At 36.1% G+C, this 21157-nt stretch overlaps 1 protein-coding gene across 6 annotated transcripts in view; it reads right to left on the minus strand.

Annotated features, from left to right (window-relative positions):
- LOC121868018 (probable cysteine--tRNA ligase, mitochondrial) overlaps nucleotides 1-21157 on the minus strand; it is a 30649-nt gene that overhangs the window by 6576 nt on the left and 2916 nt on the right. For 4 of the 6 annotated variants that reach the window (XM_042368259.1, XM_042368255.1, XM_042368256.1 and 1 more), the window contains exons 2-13: nucleotides 20454-20605; nucleotides 19290-19378; nucleotides 18755-18843; nucleotides 17649-17766; nucleotides 16482-16659; nucleotides 14453-14660; nucleotides 13222-13355; nucleotides 11055-11186; nucleotides 8815-8951; nucleotides 1033-1158; nucleotides 534-632; nucleotides 217-339 (exon numbers count right to left, since the gene is read on the minus strand). In XM_042368259.1, the coding sequence (XP_042224193.1) occupies nucleotides 217-339; nucleotides 534-632; nucleotides 1033-1158; nucleotides 8815-8951; nucleotides 11055-11186; nucleotides 13222-13355; nucleotides 14453-14660; nucleotides 16482-16659; nucleotides 17649-17766; nucleotides 18755-18843; nucleotides 19290-19378; nucleotides 20454-20583 (1563 nt within the window). In that variant the 5' untranslated portion in view covers nucleotides 20584-20605. Of the gene's footprint in view, nucleotides 1-216; nucleotides 340-533; nucleotides 633-1032; nucleotides 1159-8814; nucleotides 8952-11054; nucleotides 11187-13221; nucleotides 13356-14452; nucleotides 14661-16481; nucleotides 16660-17648; nucleotides 17767-18754; nucleotides 18844-19289; nucleotides 19379-20453; nucleotides 20606-20982; nucleotides 21130-21157 lie in introns of those variants that run through there. The other 2 variants (XM_042368258.1, XM_042368260.1) reach the window with 2 other exon arrangements.

Below are 21157 nucleotides of genomic sequence, written 5' to 3' on the forward strand. Positions count from 1 at the left end.
TCACTATGGGGATGCAACTTTTAATATTTTATTTAGCTAAAGCAAGATGACTTTTTTCAGGTCAGTGGGGTATTCATACACAAGGGGTTGGGTAAATAAATATTTCCTCAATTTACATACACATCCACACACAAAACACCCCTGAAACAATGTTACATACAGTACTGTACAATGAAAGATACAACAAGGCACAGAAGCTGAAAATTCCTTACTCACCTTCAATGATGTCTCATCTAGTAACAGTGCATAACTCCTAATTTTTTGCCTTAAGTCAATCACTGAGTTCATAATGTTGTGCAAACGGCCGCCAGACTCTAAAGATAAATTTAAAGCATCACTCTGTAAGAAAACCCAAAAAATTTAATAACTTAAATATGGCCCAAATAAAGTACATATACCACTTTAAATGTCTTAAATTCAAGGTAACGATTAGATATGCTTCAACAATGATCTCTCTTGATTATAATGACTAGTTATCTGCATACAAGGCTTATATACACATTATATACTTCAGTAACAAAGTTAATACTAACCACACTAGGGAAATGTATACCAAACACATCCTCCATCAAGTAGTTGATATAACTACAAATTGCAGCCATTGTCCCTCCACTTCTGGACAGGCTGGTACTCTGTCAACATCATGTAAGAAAAATCAATATGTAGAACTTTTTAAGATACTGTATAGAACAAACTGCTGCAGTTCTTGGAATGAGGAAAGAGTGGGAAACTCAATATTACAATATTATTCACTGGGTTTTACTTGGGTAAAAGTATCTGACTCCTAACTTCAAAATAATGCTTATACCTGTACTATATTAAGACAAGAAACCAGATCTATTTACTGTCCATACTTATGAAAATCTTAACTAACATTCAGAGAAATTTCAAGGGATTTTTATTTCAGAAAAAAATAAAGGCCTAAAGTTTTCCTGAAGTACCTGTAATCATCAGTGAAAAAATACATTCTAAAAACTCTCACTGGAAGATTGTCAAGTCCCTGTGTACTTTAGTGAAGCAGTAAATTTCTACCTTTGACTGTTTTTGAAGTTCCTTATTGCCAAGGTTTATTAGATCCATCACAGCATCCAGTGCTCTCACAGTATCAAAATCATCAGCTAAGGATTTCTTCACCTTAACCCTAGTTTCAACCAGTTTCTGGAAAGTGAGAAATTGCATTTGCTGGATAAATCTAAAGATACAGTAACTTGACAAAAAAAAAGTTGAGTTAAAACTGTTGGTAAAATTAATTTTGTTTAGGAAATGAAAATACAGTAGCATACTTCTGGTTTCCACAAAAGGGCCTTACAGAGATTTAGCTGTAAGTGTTTGCTAGGATTGAATAGTGGAGGACGTTAGTTTAGACAATTTAAAGAATCTTCACCTGTAAATCATTAATATCCCTAAGGATGAAGCATAGGATGAGAGTGACAGGTATTTTCTTAGTGTTGTGGTGTGATGAGGACAAGTGACATCAAATCATTGTAACAAAATCTTAATAATTTACCATCTGAATGATCTCTGTTATAATACATCTAACCATCATGCCTCACAGCCACTCCTCGACTTACGACCACCTGGACATACGACCGCCCTAGTCGTACCAAAATGTTTTTCAAATTACATATTTTCGAGTCCCGACATTAGTGATTGCGCTGTGTAATGACAAATTTTTTTTTTGTAATTCCCTTTAAAATGGCAGGCAAGCTTAAAAGTGAGAGTTCTGTGGTGCTGAGAAGAAAAAGAGACACCCATTTTAGATTTTCTATGTATTATTTTCGCAATTTCGACTTAAGACCAATTCGACTTACGACCTGGATTTGGGTCACCCTAATCCCGTTGTAAGTCGAGGAGTGGCTGTACTGTATATATAAACAATGCCTGATGCCACAATCATATTTATGGTTGCTGTGTTACTCCTGTAAAGTTGGAAAGAAAGAATAGAAGTAATACATTTGGATAGCATAATTAAGCAGAAATATATGGGAAAATTAGTGTGATAAAAAGTTAAGCACGATTGAAAGTTACAACAAACCTGAACTCAGAATCAATTTGGGCCAATAAAATTACACAAAGGCAATTTATTAGTTGGCAAGACTACTTACCTGTTATATGAAGGCAGTTGTATATGCTGCTGTGTGAGTCAGCAGTGGCCATTAACAGGTTGAATATTTTAGGAGAGTCTCACTAATAGGCCTATGTATAATGTATGTATATATACTTTGTAGTTTATGAAACATAAATCCAACATGCTAAAAAATTCAGTTTTGTTTTAAGGATAATTTCAACTGATATGGTTTACTGTACAGGGATATACTAAGAGTATTATGTCACCCATGACAGTTACAAATGGCATAGTATGTCATTATGGGTTATCAGAGGTGATGGTAGTTATCTCCAATGGTTATCTGAAGCAGTCTGTTCTTTTATCTGGTACACAAATACATGTCCCATCCATCTTTGTGTGACCAGCAAGCAAAAAGTGTTTCAGTTGTCAAAGGAAAGACTAACTAGTTAAGAGTGAATACTGACTGAAAATTTACTTGACTTGACATTAGAAAAGTAGTGAATCAAATAATGATTTACTTAGTGATTATCAATTTGAGTAAATTCTGGAAGACATACTGTAAGTGGGGGTGGGGGGGCAATAGGTCATCAAGATGGAAATTTGACTAATACGTACAATACGTACTGTATTACAGACAACCTTTCTGATATCATAAATTTGGTACCATCTGTGCATTACCTGACTTATGGGTAGATTTTCAGATAATTAAATTGACATCCACAAACAAATACAATATATAATAACATTTGTTAAATACTGCATGTCAACAATATAATTTTTAACACAATTTGTGGGAGATCATAAGAAATCAATTTTCAGTGGAATCTAGCACTGAAAATACTGTACACTGTTTACAGGTATCTCTTAAGAAAAATTTAGGGCTACTGTCTTCATTTAAAACCAAATAAGTACAGTAATGATTGGATACAGCATAATAAAAACATGGGAGTTAACAGGACTGTGTGGTGTGGCTAAGTGGTCAAATGACTCACACAAGTTGGTGTTGGGAGGGGGGAGGGGGGAAGGAGTACCAAAGGGGTTCTGTAGAAAAACAAAGTTAAAATGGTCAAAAGTTGTCAATACAAATACAAATTCAGCTGTACCATATTAATGAATGACCTAGAGAGATCAGCAAGTTTATTTAATATAACCTTTGAATCTCTCTTGTTTAATGTCCGCCTGTCTCAATCCAACACATTATTTACTTAGTTTGTACAAGAGTAAATCATACATATAGATGATTAGCGAGAATGAAACTGAAACAAAGAATATAATGACTTTACAACTCACACACTTTGAATGGGACTGAGTTACGGCTTCGTGTGGAAGGGAAAGAGAAGCTAAAATTTCATTTACAAGTCTTTGGAAAATTCTCATTATGTTTTAATTCTCTGAGGAGCTCCTTATCCAATGACAAAGGAGAAAAATCAGTTCAGATAGTAATGAATCAATATTTATGACTGATAGAAAATGGCCAGTAAGGTTGACATATTTAAAAGCTCATTTGTTTTTCTGGCTTCAAATGATAATATCCATAATTTTAGGAAGACCGGGGCATGACTAGAAAGTGTGACAACATTGTTCCATCATTACAGTACACAGGGAGAAGGACAAGGTTGCTCTGTTATGTTGAATCAGTGTGGATTGTAAGGGTCAATTTCCTGGGTTTTATTTTTCTCTGTTCCAATTTCATTCTCTTCTTTCCTAACCATTTATGCTTTATATGAAGAAAAAATAATCAACTAAAAAAAAACACGACTCAAAATTCCATTCATGTACACATTACCCACTGCATTTCTGAGTGATCCACACACAATCTCTTCCAAACCATTCAATCAGGGCCCACTTTACACAATCTCGTTTCTCTTTCACATACTGTACACATATTTTACTAACACAATCCTCCTACCTAATTTCTTAACATCCAACCAAACCAATTCATTGCAATCAGATACAGTACACCAAACTCCATTTGTCCATCTTCCTTAAAGCATTTGGTATACTGTACACAATCTTACTAAATCAGCAATTATCATTCAAAAATTTCTACTACGTCATTCATACTTCATTCACAAACTCGAAGCTCTCTAGAAAAACATCAATCTCATTGCTATTTACCCTCCTGGTCCCATATAGTTTCTTCCGACCTAAATGTCTTCCACTGTTCATTCTTCAGTGTTCAAATCTTGTTTTCTTCTAGAGAGATACTTTACCTCATTTCTTGAATTATTCTTAACTTGACTCTTGTGGTTATGAAAACAATTATAAGGTCATTTATCTATTACCCTGAATCCACATTTGATGGATATCTATGCAATGGCTAGTTAATAGTAATTAGTTGGATAAACATGTGTAATAAGATACAAGCCAAGATGTATTACTAAATATTATCCCATTCTCATGTTTCTTTTATTTTTACTAACAAAACTGACAAGTGACATCAATAAATCAAACAAAAAGGTGCACCTGGCTTTCTAAGATTAAATAACTGATAATAATGCTAGTACCCTGAGTCTTCTTGTTGTAGGGAGGCTAAGAATGATCATCAATAACTATGTGATGTGTCTGGAGAAAGTTTGACTCCGTGACTCCTGAAACCATTTCATCTTGAATGAATATTTTGTTTACACTTGTGGCATAATAAGAATGAATAATAGCAGTTATTGTAGCATCCTTAATACTTATCAGGCATTTCTTATTTTCATTCTAGTATGTTGGGTAAAACTACCTTTAGAGTGCAGTACAGGTCGTTTATGTATGTATGTATGTATGGTGTTACTATGTTACTGAGACTGACCACATCAGTCTCTGGCTGATGCTATTGTCATTGTATGTATGTATGTATGTATGTATGTACAGTATATGTATGTGTGGTCCTGTCATTATGGAACTGATTCTGACTGCTCCTGCAGCCCATCTCCAATGAGCATCCAAGATAAGTCAGTACAGCCTTCACCTACACTTTTCCCAAGGAGCCATAATTGAATGGTCAGATAAATGCATTTGGGGATGAAGTATTACCTGTATTTAACTGAGAATACCTAAAATGGATGGAGAATCATAATGGTGAATCTACAGATGATCCTGTAAATGTAATCTTGGTATTGTATAATAAAGAAATCTTATTCTTGGAATTTAACTTATTCAGGGCAACTTTATCAAGACAATATGGCTTAATAAGTTTATTCACCTTGAACATTAAACCATGAAATGAAAGCAATTTAAATGACATACTCACTCTAACCTACTTAAACTTTGACTCACCATATTAGGGTTAAACACCAATTTAGAAACTGAATTACAATCACTGGATAAATTTCACTAAAACACTGTTTTGGTTTGGATCTTCTTGCACCATGTCTATCACAATTATACCACATTTCACTCCTGTGCTCTGGCAGGGTGGTACTTGTTTTCCAGTTAAGAATTCTGCCACTGATGGATGCAACAATGGATAGATTGGTGGAAGACATAAACTCAAGTAGCTTCACCATTACATATAACATTTTAAACTATACTGTATATGCATAACAATACATTTAGCAAAATCAAAACAAGAAAAGGTAAAAGCTTTCTCTGTACCCTTGTCCTCTTACTTTCTGAAGGCCAACCCCCTAAAAGAAGCACATCTTCAGGTGATCACAAGTGTGAATAATGTACCTTAAGCAGTTCAGAGCTAATGCTCTCACAAGAGATGGTAACAGTTGATCCTGTGATCCTGACCTTTGACTTCTTGAAGGTCAAACGCCCAAAAGGTACATCTTCAAGTGACCAATTATCCTCCATCCAAGTTTCACCAATGTATCTTTAGTGGTTTCGGTGCTTGAGCTGTGACAAGAAAAAGTAACAGTTGACCCTATGACCTACACCTTTCACCTCTTAAAGGTCAAACTTCCCAAAGGTATATCTTATAGAGACTAAATACTCCACAAAGCATTAACAATTTACCTTCATGAGTTTTAGATCAAGCTATGATGGTTGTGGATGCCTAACAGCATAAACATCATGTGCTACTCTTCTTAATGTAGCCAAGATCATCAAAACCTAATTACTAGGTTCTTGAGATGTCGAGGAAGTTAACATTCATTTAAGAAAAAATATGCCCACGGGAAACTGAAGGAGTTCTTGTGTTGACATGTGTTAACAAGCATATCTATATGTACTAAAAATGACCAAGTGATGGCCAATTTCACTGAGTATTTTATAATCTGCATATCTAACCAACTCCTGAACAAGTTATGGGATATAAGCAGGTGACATGTGGATTCAATAAAATCTTAAGTCCCTATTCCACTAAAAAACCTCACTATACAATACTGTACTTTCAACACAGTTCTAGTATGGACATATCTAGTGTTACCTCTCTAAAAGTCAATACATTCTCTACCAAAGAATAAGATACTTCCAACAACCCCATCTAAATAGCATGCAACACACTTGCCACACTGTAGTACCTCTCATACAGCTTCCCTATTCCCATACAGTGTCACAGCTGTTTCTCCTCTCAATTCATTCTTGCTGTAGTATTTATTGATACACTCTTACCTTTTGTGAGTGTGCTCATTATTCTTTGAAGCACTGTTATTTTCTCACTGTCACTCTATACACCCACACCATTCCAACATATTTTAATCCATACGACATTTTAATGACTTCTTCACTTTACCAATCATTTTTCATCCCTGTCAGATCTCTTAATTCCACAGTTGTTTTTAAAAATCCAAATTTCAAAAACACACACAGAAGCTGGAACAAGTATTTTTTCATGCACAATTGTATCGCATTTACCCACAAAGTAATACCTAAAAATCTTCTCATAATACAGTACTGTACAGTCATTCTGTGCTCTCTCACTACATCTTTATACAACTCCTCTTCCTTCACCATTCTCATTAACAGTACAGCAGAATTTGTCCCATTTCTCAAACAAATCCTCCAGCATACTTCTTCAAAATCATTTACTAGTTCAGACAAGTCATACAGCCATCCATCACACAAAATACAGTGACCCCTCGTTTAACGAACACCTCGGTTAACGTAATTTCGATTAACGAACTGCCTTCCATAAGGATCTTCAATTCGGTTAACGAAAAAAAATTTGGTTTACAAAGTTCTTACGAACCGACCTCAACATGTTTTCGCTTGCACTGACCGGGCAACCAGCTTTAGTATCAGTCCGCCAATACATTAATCGGTTCTAGGGCTTAAATTCCTTACTATTTTAGTAAATATCAAGAAGTTTATACTATTCAATAATTTTAAAAGTTTAATGTTCAATTTTTTAGCCATTTTAACAATTATTGAACATAATTGAAGGTAAAGTGACTAGTTTAATGCACGGCATCCAGCCTCTTAACACAGCAAACAGGAGTTAGTCTCTCTCTGTTTTCACTGGAGGTAACATCTTGCTTGAGACTCTCTTCAACTAAATGCTTTTTTTCTGTGTTTCCAAGCAAATTATTGGTCATTTTGAAATATATTTTACATATTGACAATATATAATGCAGTGCAGTGTTGATTTAAAGAAAATAATCTTGAATTACACCAAGAGAGCTAAAATTTTATGGGTGAAATGGCGCCATGGGGTGACTTCTCTTCCACCCCAATGCCTTCTCTTCGTCCTTCTCCTCCAGCCCCATTCTAAATCCCATCATCATCATCATCATCATCATCCAGGAGCCTTCTACATACACACCTCAAAGTAAGTGAACTTTTCTACCATTTTTGTTGAATTTAGGAAATTTTCGGTGAGCTGGAACCAATTACCCAAAAACCCATTGAAACAATGGTTTCGGTTAACGAACTTTTCGGTTAACGAACGACCTTCTGGAACGGATTGAGTTCGTTAACGGAGGGGTCACTGTACTGGAAAATCATATAAAAACTCTAAAATAAACTCTAGATCATGCTAATAAGATTTAACTATACGTACCTTACATTCACCTATTTTTCAATCTTATATTAGTGTCCCATTCAGCAATGTCGTGATTCTGTCTATTAAACATTATCAAGTGCTACATATTCAAGTCATTCAGTTATGGTATTATTTCTTCTTAAAATTTCCTCTTCAAAGAAGTCAATGTAATTGCTTAACAGTTTTCCATACCTGCCATAAAGGGGTGAAACGTCCCAAAGTAAAATTCAAATCCCTTTATCACATTCAATCTTGGATTTCACCAACTGGGATTCATAACATACTGCACTGATAACTGTAAGTCACCAAACATGGTATCGGGCTAAATAAATAAAACAGAAGTATGAATGAAACAATAATTACAGACGAAGTAGATGAGAGGAGTATGAGATGGTCAGGACAATGTTGCATTTTGGTAGAGTTATTAGTTGTGCTAATGGCCATAAAAATTATGTCACTCGTAATCATACATTAATTACAGTACAGTACTGTGAGTTTTGGTTGTTTTTTTCTGCTGCTAAACTAGTTAAACATATTAATTCCCAACTCTATGATAAAATATAAGAAGAAACCCACAATGGCAGATAAAATGTTGATGCCATTGTGTGTTTCTTCTCATACACTGATGTTTATGTTATGGTGACTTTCCAGCTGTCTATGATAAAAAGTGTTTGTGCCTTTAAAGACACAACAGCTTGTCTCAACACTCTCCATTCTTCCTTGCTTAAATGTTGGTTTCAGTGACCCTGAAAAAGTCAATCATATAAGGAATAACCCCATCAATAAAGCATATTGACTAAGTTTCTATAATCATATGAAATCAAGGACTCACCTGTTTGAGAGCTGCCTCATCAAGGGGAGCACACTTCAGCTGGCCATTTATGTAGGCGTAGGCATCATGGAGGAAGGAACGTATCCGTCGCAGGTGTGCCTTTGCCTGAGCCATGGACGTCTGAGTATATTCCACCTCTAAATATCATATATCACATACAAGTTAGCAAAATTTCTTACTTCTAAAAGAACAGTGAATGAGTACTGAATATCAAATATAATATATCAGTGCTGAAAAGAAGAAATGGGCAATAAACTATTTTAATTGATGACAAAAGTTTTTTAGTTTAACATTCACTTGTATACACTGCAAAAAAAAATTTTTTGGGTTAAAGTAAGACCAACTATGACTTTCTCTGTGTACAGTAATCCCGTGTTTTTCGCGGGAATTACGTTCCTGAAACCCCCGCGAAAATCTAAAACCGCAAATACTCTTTTAGGAATCACTGTAGCCACCAAACAGCTCAGGTAGGTCATGCACTTAACCATGCCATGCTCTCCACACACGGCCCAGTGGTCACACTGATCACTGATACACTGTACCGGCATTTCCTAACATCATTATTTGAAACTAATCATATTGTAATATAATACAGTAATGGAAAAACGTAAACACAGTTATATACAAAACAAAATTATTTACAAGTCAATAAAAAAATTTATATTTCATTGAGGTCGGCAACACCCGCATTACCAGCCTCTCCCTGCTGTCCCGGCGTCTGCCCGCCCTCACGCAGTCACAGTAGCGTTCACAGTACGGTAGGCACGTGTGGACTGAGGCTTCTCGGAGCAGCTGGTGTCTGAGGCGAGAAAGAGTGGCGTCTGTTTGCCGCACCGCACAGGGTAATATCGAAAATGGCGCAAAATTAAAAAAAAAAATTTTAAAGGATATGTTATATATACAGACATACAAATTTTTAGTAAAAAAAATGTGAATGGTCAAAACCGCGATAAAAAAAATGCGAAAAACACGGGATTACTGTGCATTCAATGTTCTACATCTTTTCAATTGTTAATTATTTGCACTTGTCTAGATTAATACTAATTTACTCAGAATGGGTGTAAAAAGGTGATGATGATGGGGAAAATAATGACTGCCAGTGTGTCATTCTAAATTAATAAGAATTCTTATCTTCAGTGCATCTTCCAATAAGTACTTCTTCACATAGTGTGTAGTAGACCTACAAAACAGTCTACCAGCATGAAAATTTGGCAATAACAACAGTACAGTACTAGCCTAGATAATTAAGAGCAATGGGGGATTCTACACAGGCCATCAACATATTAACTGGAAAAGACAGCATCAAAATTAAAGAAAATGGTTGCCAATTTGTCTGCCATTTTTAAGGTTTCTAAATTACAAGCAGTCCCCAATTTATGAAGATCTGGTTTACAAAAATCAGAAGTTACGCCCCAAAAAATCTATCCTATGTTTTGATTATATACGAGAAATCCAAAATAAAAATTTTCTGTTAATTTTTCACAGCACTGGAAGATACAACAAGCATTTCAGGGGTTCCCGTACGAGACATGGTCAGTTTATAAGGACAACTAAACTAAGAATAACATACAGTTTATACTGTGCTGTGTTAAGTGTGGTTAAGTGAGATAGGATCATTATGTGTGTACACTGACGTGTTTAGTAGTCCAGAGTTTGATCTGATGTACAGTCAGAGACAAGAGTTCACTCCCCGTGGTGTAACCGAGTCATGAAAATGAGCCTCCGAACTGACTTACGCCTGACTGTTTCATCTCACTTGGGGACGATGCTGCTTCATATTCGGCGGGAGTGAACTTTTGACCCCGGCTGTACATAGAAATAATAAAATATTAAATGAATGTTTAGCTTTTCTTCTTCCCACAAAACCTCATCAAAAATCAATTCCATTTAAAACAAAACATCTCAAAATATATCTATAGACTGTACAGTGCAGTAGACTTAATATTAGTGCAACACTACCAAATAAAACCATTTGTCTTGGTTGGAACTTATAATCATTGTGTAAACCAAAAACTCATTAAAAACATGTTTGTGATATTTTAGGGCTTTTTTTCTTCGTAGGAACATATCTCAGCTTTTACAACAGGAGTGTACAGGAAAATGTAATCCAATTCACAAAAAACTGATTTGTAAAAGTTTTTCAAGAACGGAACCGTTTCATAACTCGGGGAATGCCTGTATGTTGCTTTGTTAAAAATATCTTAGGCGGCAGAAATACGACATAACATGGGGGGACTAACTGTTTCGGTAATGTGAGAGGAGGCAGAACAGACGGAAGGTGTTGACAGAATGCTCCTTTAGCAGCTCTTCAATGCTTATTGTATTAAATAAAGACTTGGACATCTTCTCGGTGCCTTTGGTGCGAAGGAAACCTATAATGAAAATAATCCTGTTAAAAGCTTGATGAATAATATATACTATATTTTGTCTACTTATCTATATACAGTACAATATATAGAAAGAACAGAGACTGTGTGTTTATTTGCCTGTTTGCAATCTCCAGCTACATTTGTGAAGATAGAACTGAAATCTGACACACAGATGTGCAAGCACCTCAGAAGTGTCCCAAAGATTTTGGCTCCACTCCCAAAGGTGGAACTCTCTTGATGTAAAGTAGTCATGGACATAGGCCATGAGCTGCCCCTCAAAAATAAATTCGGGCAATACCAGGATCCCTAGCATCTTAATTGTATTTGTGCTACTTTTAATAAATATATAATGTATACCGGTAATGCTAATACTGCATTTAAAACTACAGTACTGTACATGTTCAAAATTCAACATAACCTTAACATAATAGAGAATTGAAGCTGGTGTGAAATAATTCTTATGCATATCTTCAGCCTGTGAGATACACCTCTGTTGAGTTTTAGGCATAAATTTGAATTTATTACAAAAGGTAATAATGTGTGATAGAGAGGAAGACAGATAGGCGGAATAATTCAATCCGGTACAACTTCCAACATTCACTGGCATGGGTGTAATGATAACACCAACAAATACACTGTAATTAAAACTCATAATTATAAAACTTATCAGCCATTTTAATTACAGGTCGACTACCGATTTTCCAGCAATCACTGATCTGGAGCATCTGATGGTCCGAACAACTTTAAAGTGGTGAAATTTCAAATTTACCGCACATTTTTGGTGAATAATAGCTACCCGGGACATGCTCATGGTAGGCTAACCTTATTGGACTGTGATGTGTTATTGTCGAACTTGTAATTTCAGATAGATATAAAGTACATAACTTTTTTTATTTGGTTACATGCACACACAATCTTACATAAAGAATGTGCAAAAGCAAACTTATCATGAAATCAAAAACATAAAATGAAATAAACTTTCTTTGTGTGTTAAGTGGGGGACGGTGGAGTGAGGGATCTCAGCTGTCTCTCCTGTGTAATCAAATGATTGACAAAGTTCACTGTCCAGCAGCCAAATGGGAATAGAGTTTTTTCATATTATTTTATTTATCAATACTATTTTGATTTATTCCTCACATTTACTGGTACAGTATATACTGTATTATCTTATTCCTCATAGGAGACAGTAACTGGCAGGAATTCAGTTTCAGAGATGGTAACACTGTTATAGCATCAGCTGGTGTGGTGGTGGTGGTCAAGGCCACTCGCTGGTGTGAATCTGGTGTGTTGATACAAATTACATCTTGGATTTTACCTATAACCGAATGATTCCGAAAAGTCGAGTATTATTATAGGAATACTGTACTGTATACACGTACATTATTATGTAATAGATTGAGATGAATGAATAATAGGAATATACAAGGTAATATGAATTATATTAAGATACTGTACAAAACTATGTTTGAGTGCTTTGCCCGGGAGAGGAGCTAGCAGATGGCAGAGGAGGGAGGAGAGCAGCCAAGGCAAGGCACAAAAACTGAACCAAAACTGAACGAATAATTGAACACAAAAATTCGGAAATTGTAGGTACTGTACTGTAATTCGAGTGACCCAGAGCCCTCTTTTTTGTTGAATTCACGAAGGTGTAGTGTACAGTGATGTCCCAAGTTGAAGAAGAAGATAATCCAGACAGACCCCCACTTGCAGAAATATAAATGTAATCACTTCTACATTATGACTCATCTCTTTGGGAGCAGAAGTAAAGCAGCAGTTATGTAAGTCCACAATAAACCTCAGTATACCCTGTACCTGTTTTCCATTAAATTTTCTTTTAATAATTGCTTATGCTACGTCATATTTATTTTCTAGCAGCCCAGAGTGCTTTAGAGTTAGCATGAGGTTGTATGACTCTTGGGTTGGAGATTACTGGAGTGGTGGCTCTGACCTCGATGGTGCCGGAAAATCAGTGGTCGACCTGAACAAGAACAAAGGTGCCCATCCAACCATCATTACCCACTGTGACTCCTTTACTCACCAACATGAATCCAATAATTACACCACTGATCAACGTCATGGTAAGCACAGCACTGAGCCTCCTCATTCTCATGGTGTGGGAAGACTAGGTCAACTCCTCCTGAGTGTAAATCCAGCTGTGTTCCCAGGATATGACTGTAAGAACATGAACATAAATACACCCTTAATGAGGTTCTTAAGGCACAGTACACCCCCTCTCCACACACACACACATTAGCAGAAGCAAGCCACTGTCCCCAGTCTTTTTCAACATTCTAAGACCACTTCACTTCATGACAATATGTATAAGACTGTATAGATTCCAGTATGTATTCTCACCTGATCAGCCAAATCATACAAGAATTTCGTAGGATTTTGGCCCCCACCTTTGTCAACAACACTGTAGTCATTACTGGAGTACTGTACCCTGCCCCCCTCCCCCCAATGCTCTGAGGTCATTGTAAGTACTTGTGAGTGACCTGATTAATTATCAATATCAACATTTATTAGGCAGCTGGTGTCTGATGATACATAATGTGTTGATTCTCTTGATAATATCTTATATACAGTAATATTTTTTTAAGTTATGCACCACACACAATACTGTACCTAACTTTGTCTACCATGTTTCTCCAGCTGCCAATTATATATCGGAGAAAACAAAACGAAGATAACCTGAAGATTTTACCTGATAATTAAACACTTTTATACTAAGCTAACCAACTAACATAATCCCAAGGTAAAGCTACGGTGTTTAATCATCAGATGAAAAATAGTTGGGGTGTCTAATCTTCATAAGACTCTAAAATACTCATACAGTAGCATACTGTATACTTTTCTTGAAGGTTAAGTTGATGTTTTTAATGGTGGAGGGGCAGAGACAAGTAGAGGTATTCAGTACAGATACAATAACTAGATGAAAACCCTTACCGGGTCAAGATTGTTAAGTAAACAATATTTAGAAAACTGAAATATTACACCTGTACTGTAAAGATAGGCTCGCTTCTGACAAAATAGTAACACTACAAAAATGTGTACACCTTTTACCAAATTCTTTACATAGATTGCACTTGTAAACTAAACCTTTAATAAATATGTAGAAGTACTGTGACCAAAGATTGTAAAAAATATGTATACGTACATGATGAAACTTTAAAATTAAAATATTTACATTTATGACGAAAAACTTAGAAATATAGGCACACTTGTACCCAAAAAACATAAAATATATGTACAATTGTGGCCAAACTTACCTAGCCATGGCCGAGCACTCAATGTGCCATCCAGGTCTACCAGGACCCCAGGGTGAGGACCAATAGGGTTCCCCAGGCTTAGCTCCCTTCCACAGAGCAAAGTCTCGGGGCGACTTTTTTATGTTAGTTACCTGCCTCTCTACCGACTCATCCAGTGGATACATTTTCCCATACCTGCCGTAAGCTTTAGTATCAAAATACACTGAACCTGAAAGAACAAGGATGCTTACAAACTAATACATATCCTAGTCTCTCTATAGGTAAAAATGAGATTTATTTTAAGTTTTCAAAGAACCAGAATCATGCATAAGTTACACCAAATATTTAATAACCAACTTCTGTTCTTATCTAGTACAGTATACAGGTACTCCTCGACTTATGACCCACTTGACTTTCGACCACCCGGACATGCGACCGCCCCAGTCGTACCAAAATTTTGTCAAATTACGTATTTTCGAGTCCCGACGTTAGTGATTGTACTGTGTACTGACAAAATTTTCGTTTGTAATTCCCTTTAAAATGGCTGGCAAGTGTGATTTTCGTGGTGCTGAGAAAAAATGAGACACCCATTTTAGATTTTCTATGCATTATTTTCGCATTTTCGACTTACGACCTGGATTTGGGTCCCTAACCCCGTCGTAAGTCGGGGACTGACTGTACCTGCAAACTATAACTTCAACTAAAATAACATTGCACTTGGACTGTCCAAGGCTGCTGGATTACCATTGTAGTTCTACATTATGTAGCTTAATAATATGAATCACCTGAAGACTAGCTAATCTTCATATGATTCATAAAGGGTAAAGTTGTGAATGGTCATGAGTACATAGCTGGTCTATAGCTATTGCAGAGGATAGTGCTGTAGCAATATCCAAAAGTTCAACTTCTCTATAATGTACACACAGGACAATAGTTCTGTACATAGGCATCCACTGTAACTTTTTTCAGGGAGGTCAACCCACCCCCCCCCCCCAACACACACACAATTAAAATGTTAGTTAAAGTGTATAGTAGGACAAAATTCACCTTTTTTTTTATTAATGCTTCTCAAGGTTAGCTTAGATTAGGTTATACTTTTGTCCTGGGCACATTTTAGTTTGAGGGTATTTTGTCCTTCACTCAGCAAGGAGAGAGGCTTACCTCCCACAGTCAGGTTTGGTAGGCTGAATTAATTAAAACTAATTACTTGAATTTTTAAATTGCAGACCCAGACCTGTCATCAACATGTACATTAGTACCTTTGTATGAAACATGAACAAAATTCAAGGTATGACCCCAAGTGCCAAAATGCAAGGTACAGTATTAGGTCAGGCATATTTTTAACGCCAAACGACATTAAAAAAAAAATAATAATTACTACAGTATGTATTATGTTTATATAGTAAAGATAGTCTATATTTTTAAGAAAACGTATATAAAGGTGATTTAAAACTAATGGGCAGAGTGTAATTGACTTTTAAATATTCTAAATAATGTACTGTACTGTATACTCGGATCCATTGTCTTTGTCAGTTCGACCACCCAAAATATTCTATCCCATAACCCCTTACAATTTATTCCTTAATTTTCGGTCTTTGGTCTTGTTTAGCATGACTGTAAATACATTTGACGGATGCTCTTTGCTTGACTTGCCTGTCAAGGGTGTTATCCTGAGAGAAAGTTTGGTGGAGTTTCCTCTATCTAAACTAAGAGGATAAAAGGTCACCGTGACCTTCACTTCCACGTAGGTTGTACTGACAGTGTTAAGTACTGTACTGTAACAGTCATTACCCAACACCTGTTACTTAACTATGACAGTGCAATATAAAGTCAAGTGTTGAAAACATAAATCCATAGCAGCTTTGAAGTATCCTTAAAAGAGCTACAAACATTCTCTTCTTCCTAGGCTTACATTCTGTTTAGGCTTCTCCTCACTTGCCATATAACTGTGCAGCAGTGTGCCTTGGATGACTTGAAAGACAAAATACTCTCCCTAAATGTGAGGAACATTAAAGAATTTGATAAAAAGTCAAGTTCCCCATAAACTCACCATCATAAACTGCATAAGCCAATTTTCTATTAATTATCCCCTTGGTAAAGGAGATGATGTGGGGCACGTGTTCAGTTACTCTCGGAGCAGAGGTAGGGCGAAGTACTCGCAAACGATCCATGTCCTCAAAGAACTCTTCCTCATATAACTCGGCAACTTCTTTAGAGGTGAGATTGAGCTACAAAATAAAGATAAACAAAAACTATCTTAATTAGCAGCAAGGAAAGACGAGCTATCTACAGCTATAACAAATAACAGTAATGGAAATTTTTGATCTGCAACTATTTTTTTTTCTTAAAATTATTCCAATAACAGACAATTGCATTAAATAAAAAATATCCTCATCATCAACATTTTATGGTCATTTTCCACTCACACGTGGGTTAGCCATAATTAACTGATGGCAGTTGTAGGGTAATACCAGAACAGGATGTGTCCCCCACACTCACTGAAAACCTAGGGGCTGGTGCGTCACCTAAGCACACTAGCCCAGAAAATGCAGCAGTAACCAGGGGATGGGTACAGCCCTGGTGACCCGATTGCCATCAGGTATGTTGAAGCAATGTTTTATTGATTGATGCCCTTCCTAATGCCAATCCACAGGGTGGGAGCAGTTAGCAAGGCAGGGCTGAAACACCCTGAGGTAATGAGACACTAATGCATGAACAGCAGCTAACTAATATAAGCTTGGACAGTAATGAAGAATATAAATATAAAGAATGGAGTGAAGAGGTGACCGTATGTTTAAGTTTACTAAAACAGACTAAGTAGTGCTGCTTACTGCCTGGGACCAAATTATGACTATAATTTCAATCACAAAGCAATGTATTGTTGCCCATGTTCACAAGTCTTTCAACAAATAATAGCCAAACACAATTATAATTTTCATGTGTCTGAGTTACAACGATATTCTTACATTCTAGAAAAAATATACATGAACTGTACAGTAGAGTAAATATGGCAGAACTGATCCTGAGTTGAAGTAGAATGTTTCTGCATGGGTGTTAACACATTCAGCAACAAGAAGGAGATTCTACATGGACCACATGATGATTGTTGGGACTTTGGGAAGAGGACGAACATACTGTATGAGTATTGCAGGTGGAAGTTCAATGATCTTTGCAGCAACTTGAAAAAAAAAGAAGATAATTTTAATGCTACACTTACCTCATGGGCCTTATTGATTATCTTATCATCAATATCCGTGATCCCAAGAACCATCACGACATTGAGGTCAAACATTCTCGTCATGATTCTTCGTATAATATCAAATTTCACGTAGCATCTGGAAGACATAACAACACATACAGAAGACTGATACGTACAATAAATATATTACGTATTTGTAACATCTCGGTAAATTAAATAAATGGAACATTGCAAATTAATTTAGCATTTTAGCCCAACGCTTCTGCCATTCATTGAAGAGGGTATAATTAACTGAAATAAAAAGATATCTTTCTATATGAAAGTACACTATTCCTTTCTGGTGACTAGGTAGGTGTCACTAAATGATTCCTATACTGTATCCTGTATATTCCAAAAAGTAAGTCACAATACTCTGGTCTTTAGAGTTGAATATGTATCATAAGAGGATCTTGTCTATGAGGTTTGTTCACTCTACAGTTGTTACCATGTAACTGTACTGTACTATGAGTAATCAAAATCCTTAAAAAACAGGAGGTACAGTATTTATCTGTTAATGCCAACAATGATGGTGACTATGAGGTCAGGAATAAGGCATACATTTGTTGATACTCAATTCATAAGAGCTAATAAAATAAAATATATTAAATAAAAGCAGCCTGTAAATTTCTGTCCAAATTTAATTGTTAGTTTCCATTTATCTATCTCCAATGGATGAGGGGAACTGTAGACACAAGTGGATTTCATAAAACTGTGCTGTACTGTATTAATCACCACCACCACCATTTTACAGCCATTTTCCATACTTGCATGGGTTAGGAATGATTACCTAATGATATGTGTCCTAGTTACCATAATGCAAATTTGAATCAAATTTTACAGATTGATGCCCTTCGTATTACCAACCCACTTTAAGAAAGTGAGAACTGGGCATTATACAGTAGGTAGGACTTTTAAATGCTCTCTTAGTTGACAGGGCAGAGGTGCTATTCCCTGAGGTAATCAATGTTTACCTTCCTACCTCCATTTTATAATACTGTACCTATACAGTATTACAGTACTGTACTCTTATTATGATATCATGTGACAGGGATTTTTGTTCCAAAAGGCAATAAGAATATACTCACAAAGCATGACCAATATGTGCAGAGTCATATACCGTAGGGCCACAGGTGTACCAGGTAAGAAGACCTGGATGAACAGTTTTTAATGCCACCTGAAAGTCATCAAATATATCAAAAACAATACCAAATTATGAAATGGCTTTAACTAAGGATTAGCGAACCATCTTTCAGGTTCACAGAAACTACCTGAATGTTTCTGGAAATCTAACTAATCCTAATTTTTACTCATAAAAGATGGTACTGGTATCAGAACTCAAAATACAATTACTGTACAAATAAAACTGTACTGTAGTACAAAACAAAGAGCCACTGAAAACGATTCTTGAAGGTAATAAATTTAAAGAACTGCAAGAACTTTAGTCCTGCAGAAAAACATTTATTACCATAACTTTTTGTTCAGACTTCATAAAATACACTGCACTGGGTAGAGGCCAAATATTATACTGTACAGTACAAGTACATCCCAATATCATTATAAGAATATGAAAAATATTGCACAATAAGTAAACTATAACATTAAGTGATACAGGAAACTCACTTTTGACCTACTGGCAGTGTTGTACAACTTAATACCAGTGTCATGTCCTTCTGGAGAGATCCATGACGTACTTGACAGCCATCGTCTACCTGAAACACCATTAAGAGATGGACTGATCCTAGAAATCTTATTTTATAACCAAACTGGTGACAAGGAGACTCATATATCAAACCTGCCAAGTCTAAGAGACAGCCTAGATTAGCCCTGACAGCCTTGCAGCCCTTACCCTTAAAAAGGATTCTGTGAAGGAACAGCTGCTAAGTAATGCAAAAAGCTAAACACATCTTTAATAAAAAAAAATGGAGTTGGACCTACCCTTCGTCACAAGTGTACGGGCAAGGCTGGCACCCCAAACAACTACTAATCAATTAAAGTAATTTAAATTGTCAGCACAATGGTAATAACTCTTACAACACAATACAAAGGCTGGAATCCATCTTACATACAACTACAGTACTGTACTGTAGGAGTTGTGTGGTATAGCCTTATCTATTCCCTACAGTTATATGAATGAAGTGTAAGCACTACATACTTAGCTCTGTAAAAAGAGGAGTCATCTAGTGAATGACCTGCCTTAATGTGGAGACAACTGGACTGAGGTTTGCTACTGGAATTCTAAGATAGTCAACAACAGCAAGGAAAGGTGTGTGCCAGGCTGCTATAGCACTAAGAGCCACTCACCTCTCAGCCCTTCATGAACACTTGCTTCTAATCTCTCTTTTAGGGGACACCAGTTGGAACTGGAAAGATATGCTAAATGTACAGTACAGTACAGTACTGCTAACCATCAATGATGAGGGCTGAACCCGAGTTGAAACCCAAACTTGATGGCATATTTTACATAAGCTTCCTTGGACTGCCACTAGATTATAAAACTGGACTAAAATCACATGGAAAAGGGAGGGGCAGAAAGTGTGGAGAGGTGACATGTCTAACTAGTTGAGTTAACTAGTGAAAGGAATTTAAAAGAGGGCAATACAATGTACAGTACAGTACTGTGCTATATTGGCATAGCAAAGAATGCCTTAACAGTTCCCATGTAGCAGCTTGAAGATGAGTACCAACTGTTCAGAGTACATTTCAGATACATTATTTTATTACTGCCAAGAAATATTTTGACATCACAGGTATGTACCCTAAGGAAGTTAAGGCATAAAAACTTACCTAAACTTAATTTAAAAGACTGTGCAACATTTGCATGATGTCTCATCACAGAAACTGTAATCCGACTGTGTGGCCCAATGGCTGAGGTATGGTGAAGGGCTAAACACCCAAGGCACCTGGTTATACCCATAGCTGCCAGAGAATATGTTTATCTGAAATAAAGAAATATGTACAGGATGAGTAGGTGGAATCATACTAAAATTATGAACACATATTAAACAAATTTATTTACTTGAAGGTAAGTTATCGTTTGTACTGTTAAACACTTTGTTCTTTATAAAAATATGCAGTACATGCTTGAGGGGAAATACTGTACAGTAATTATAAAAATCATCCACAGTCAAATAAACATTGAAAATTTTGTGTCAACATGACCATCAATCTAAGGCACGTAACATTGACACTTTCAATGGAGTGAATTATTTGAAAAGGGTCAAGAAGCTCATTTGTAGAATCTTATGTAGAATATTCCGAACAGGTTGCATTAAATATTTGGAGTGAGGGACTTAACATACTTATAAAAACTTACATCTACAAACACCAGTCCCACAGGCAATCAAATAATGCTGGACACTATGATTGATTGATTGGTTCAGTACAGGAAAAATCATCATACAAGTTTACAATTGATTCAGCATGTATATAGACAATGCAGATGTACAATGTATGCAGACCGTGCACGTATACAACCAATGTACTTACAC

The sequence above is a fragment of the Homarus americanus genome, unplaced genomic scaffold (genome assembly GCF_018991925.1).
Source record: "Homarus americanus isolate GMGI-L3 unplaced genomic scaffold, GMGI_Hamer_2.0 scaffold37032, whole genome shotgun sequence".
NCBI classification, from domain to species: domain Eukaryota; kingdom Metazoa; phylum Arthropoda; class Malacostraca; order Decapoda; family Nephropidae; genus Homarus; species Homarus americanus.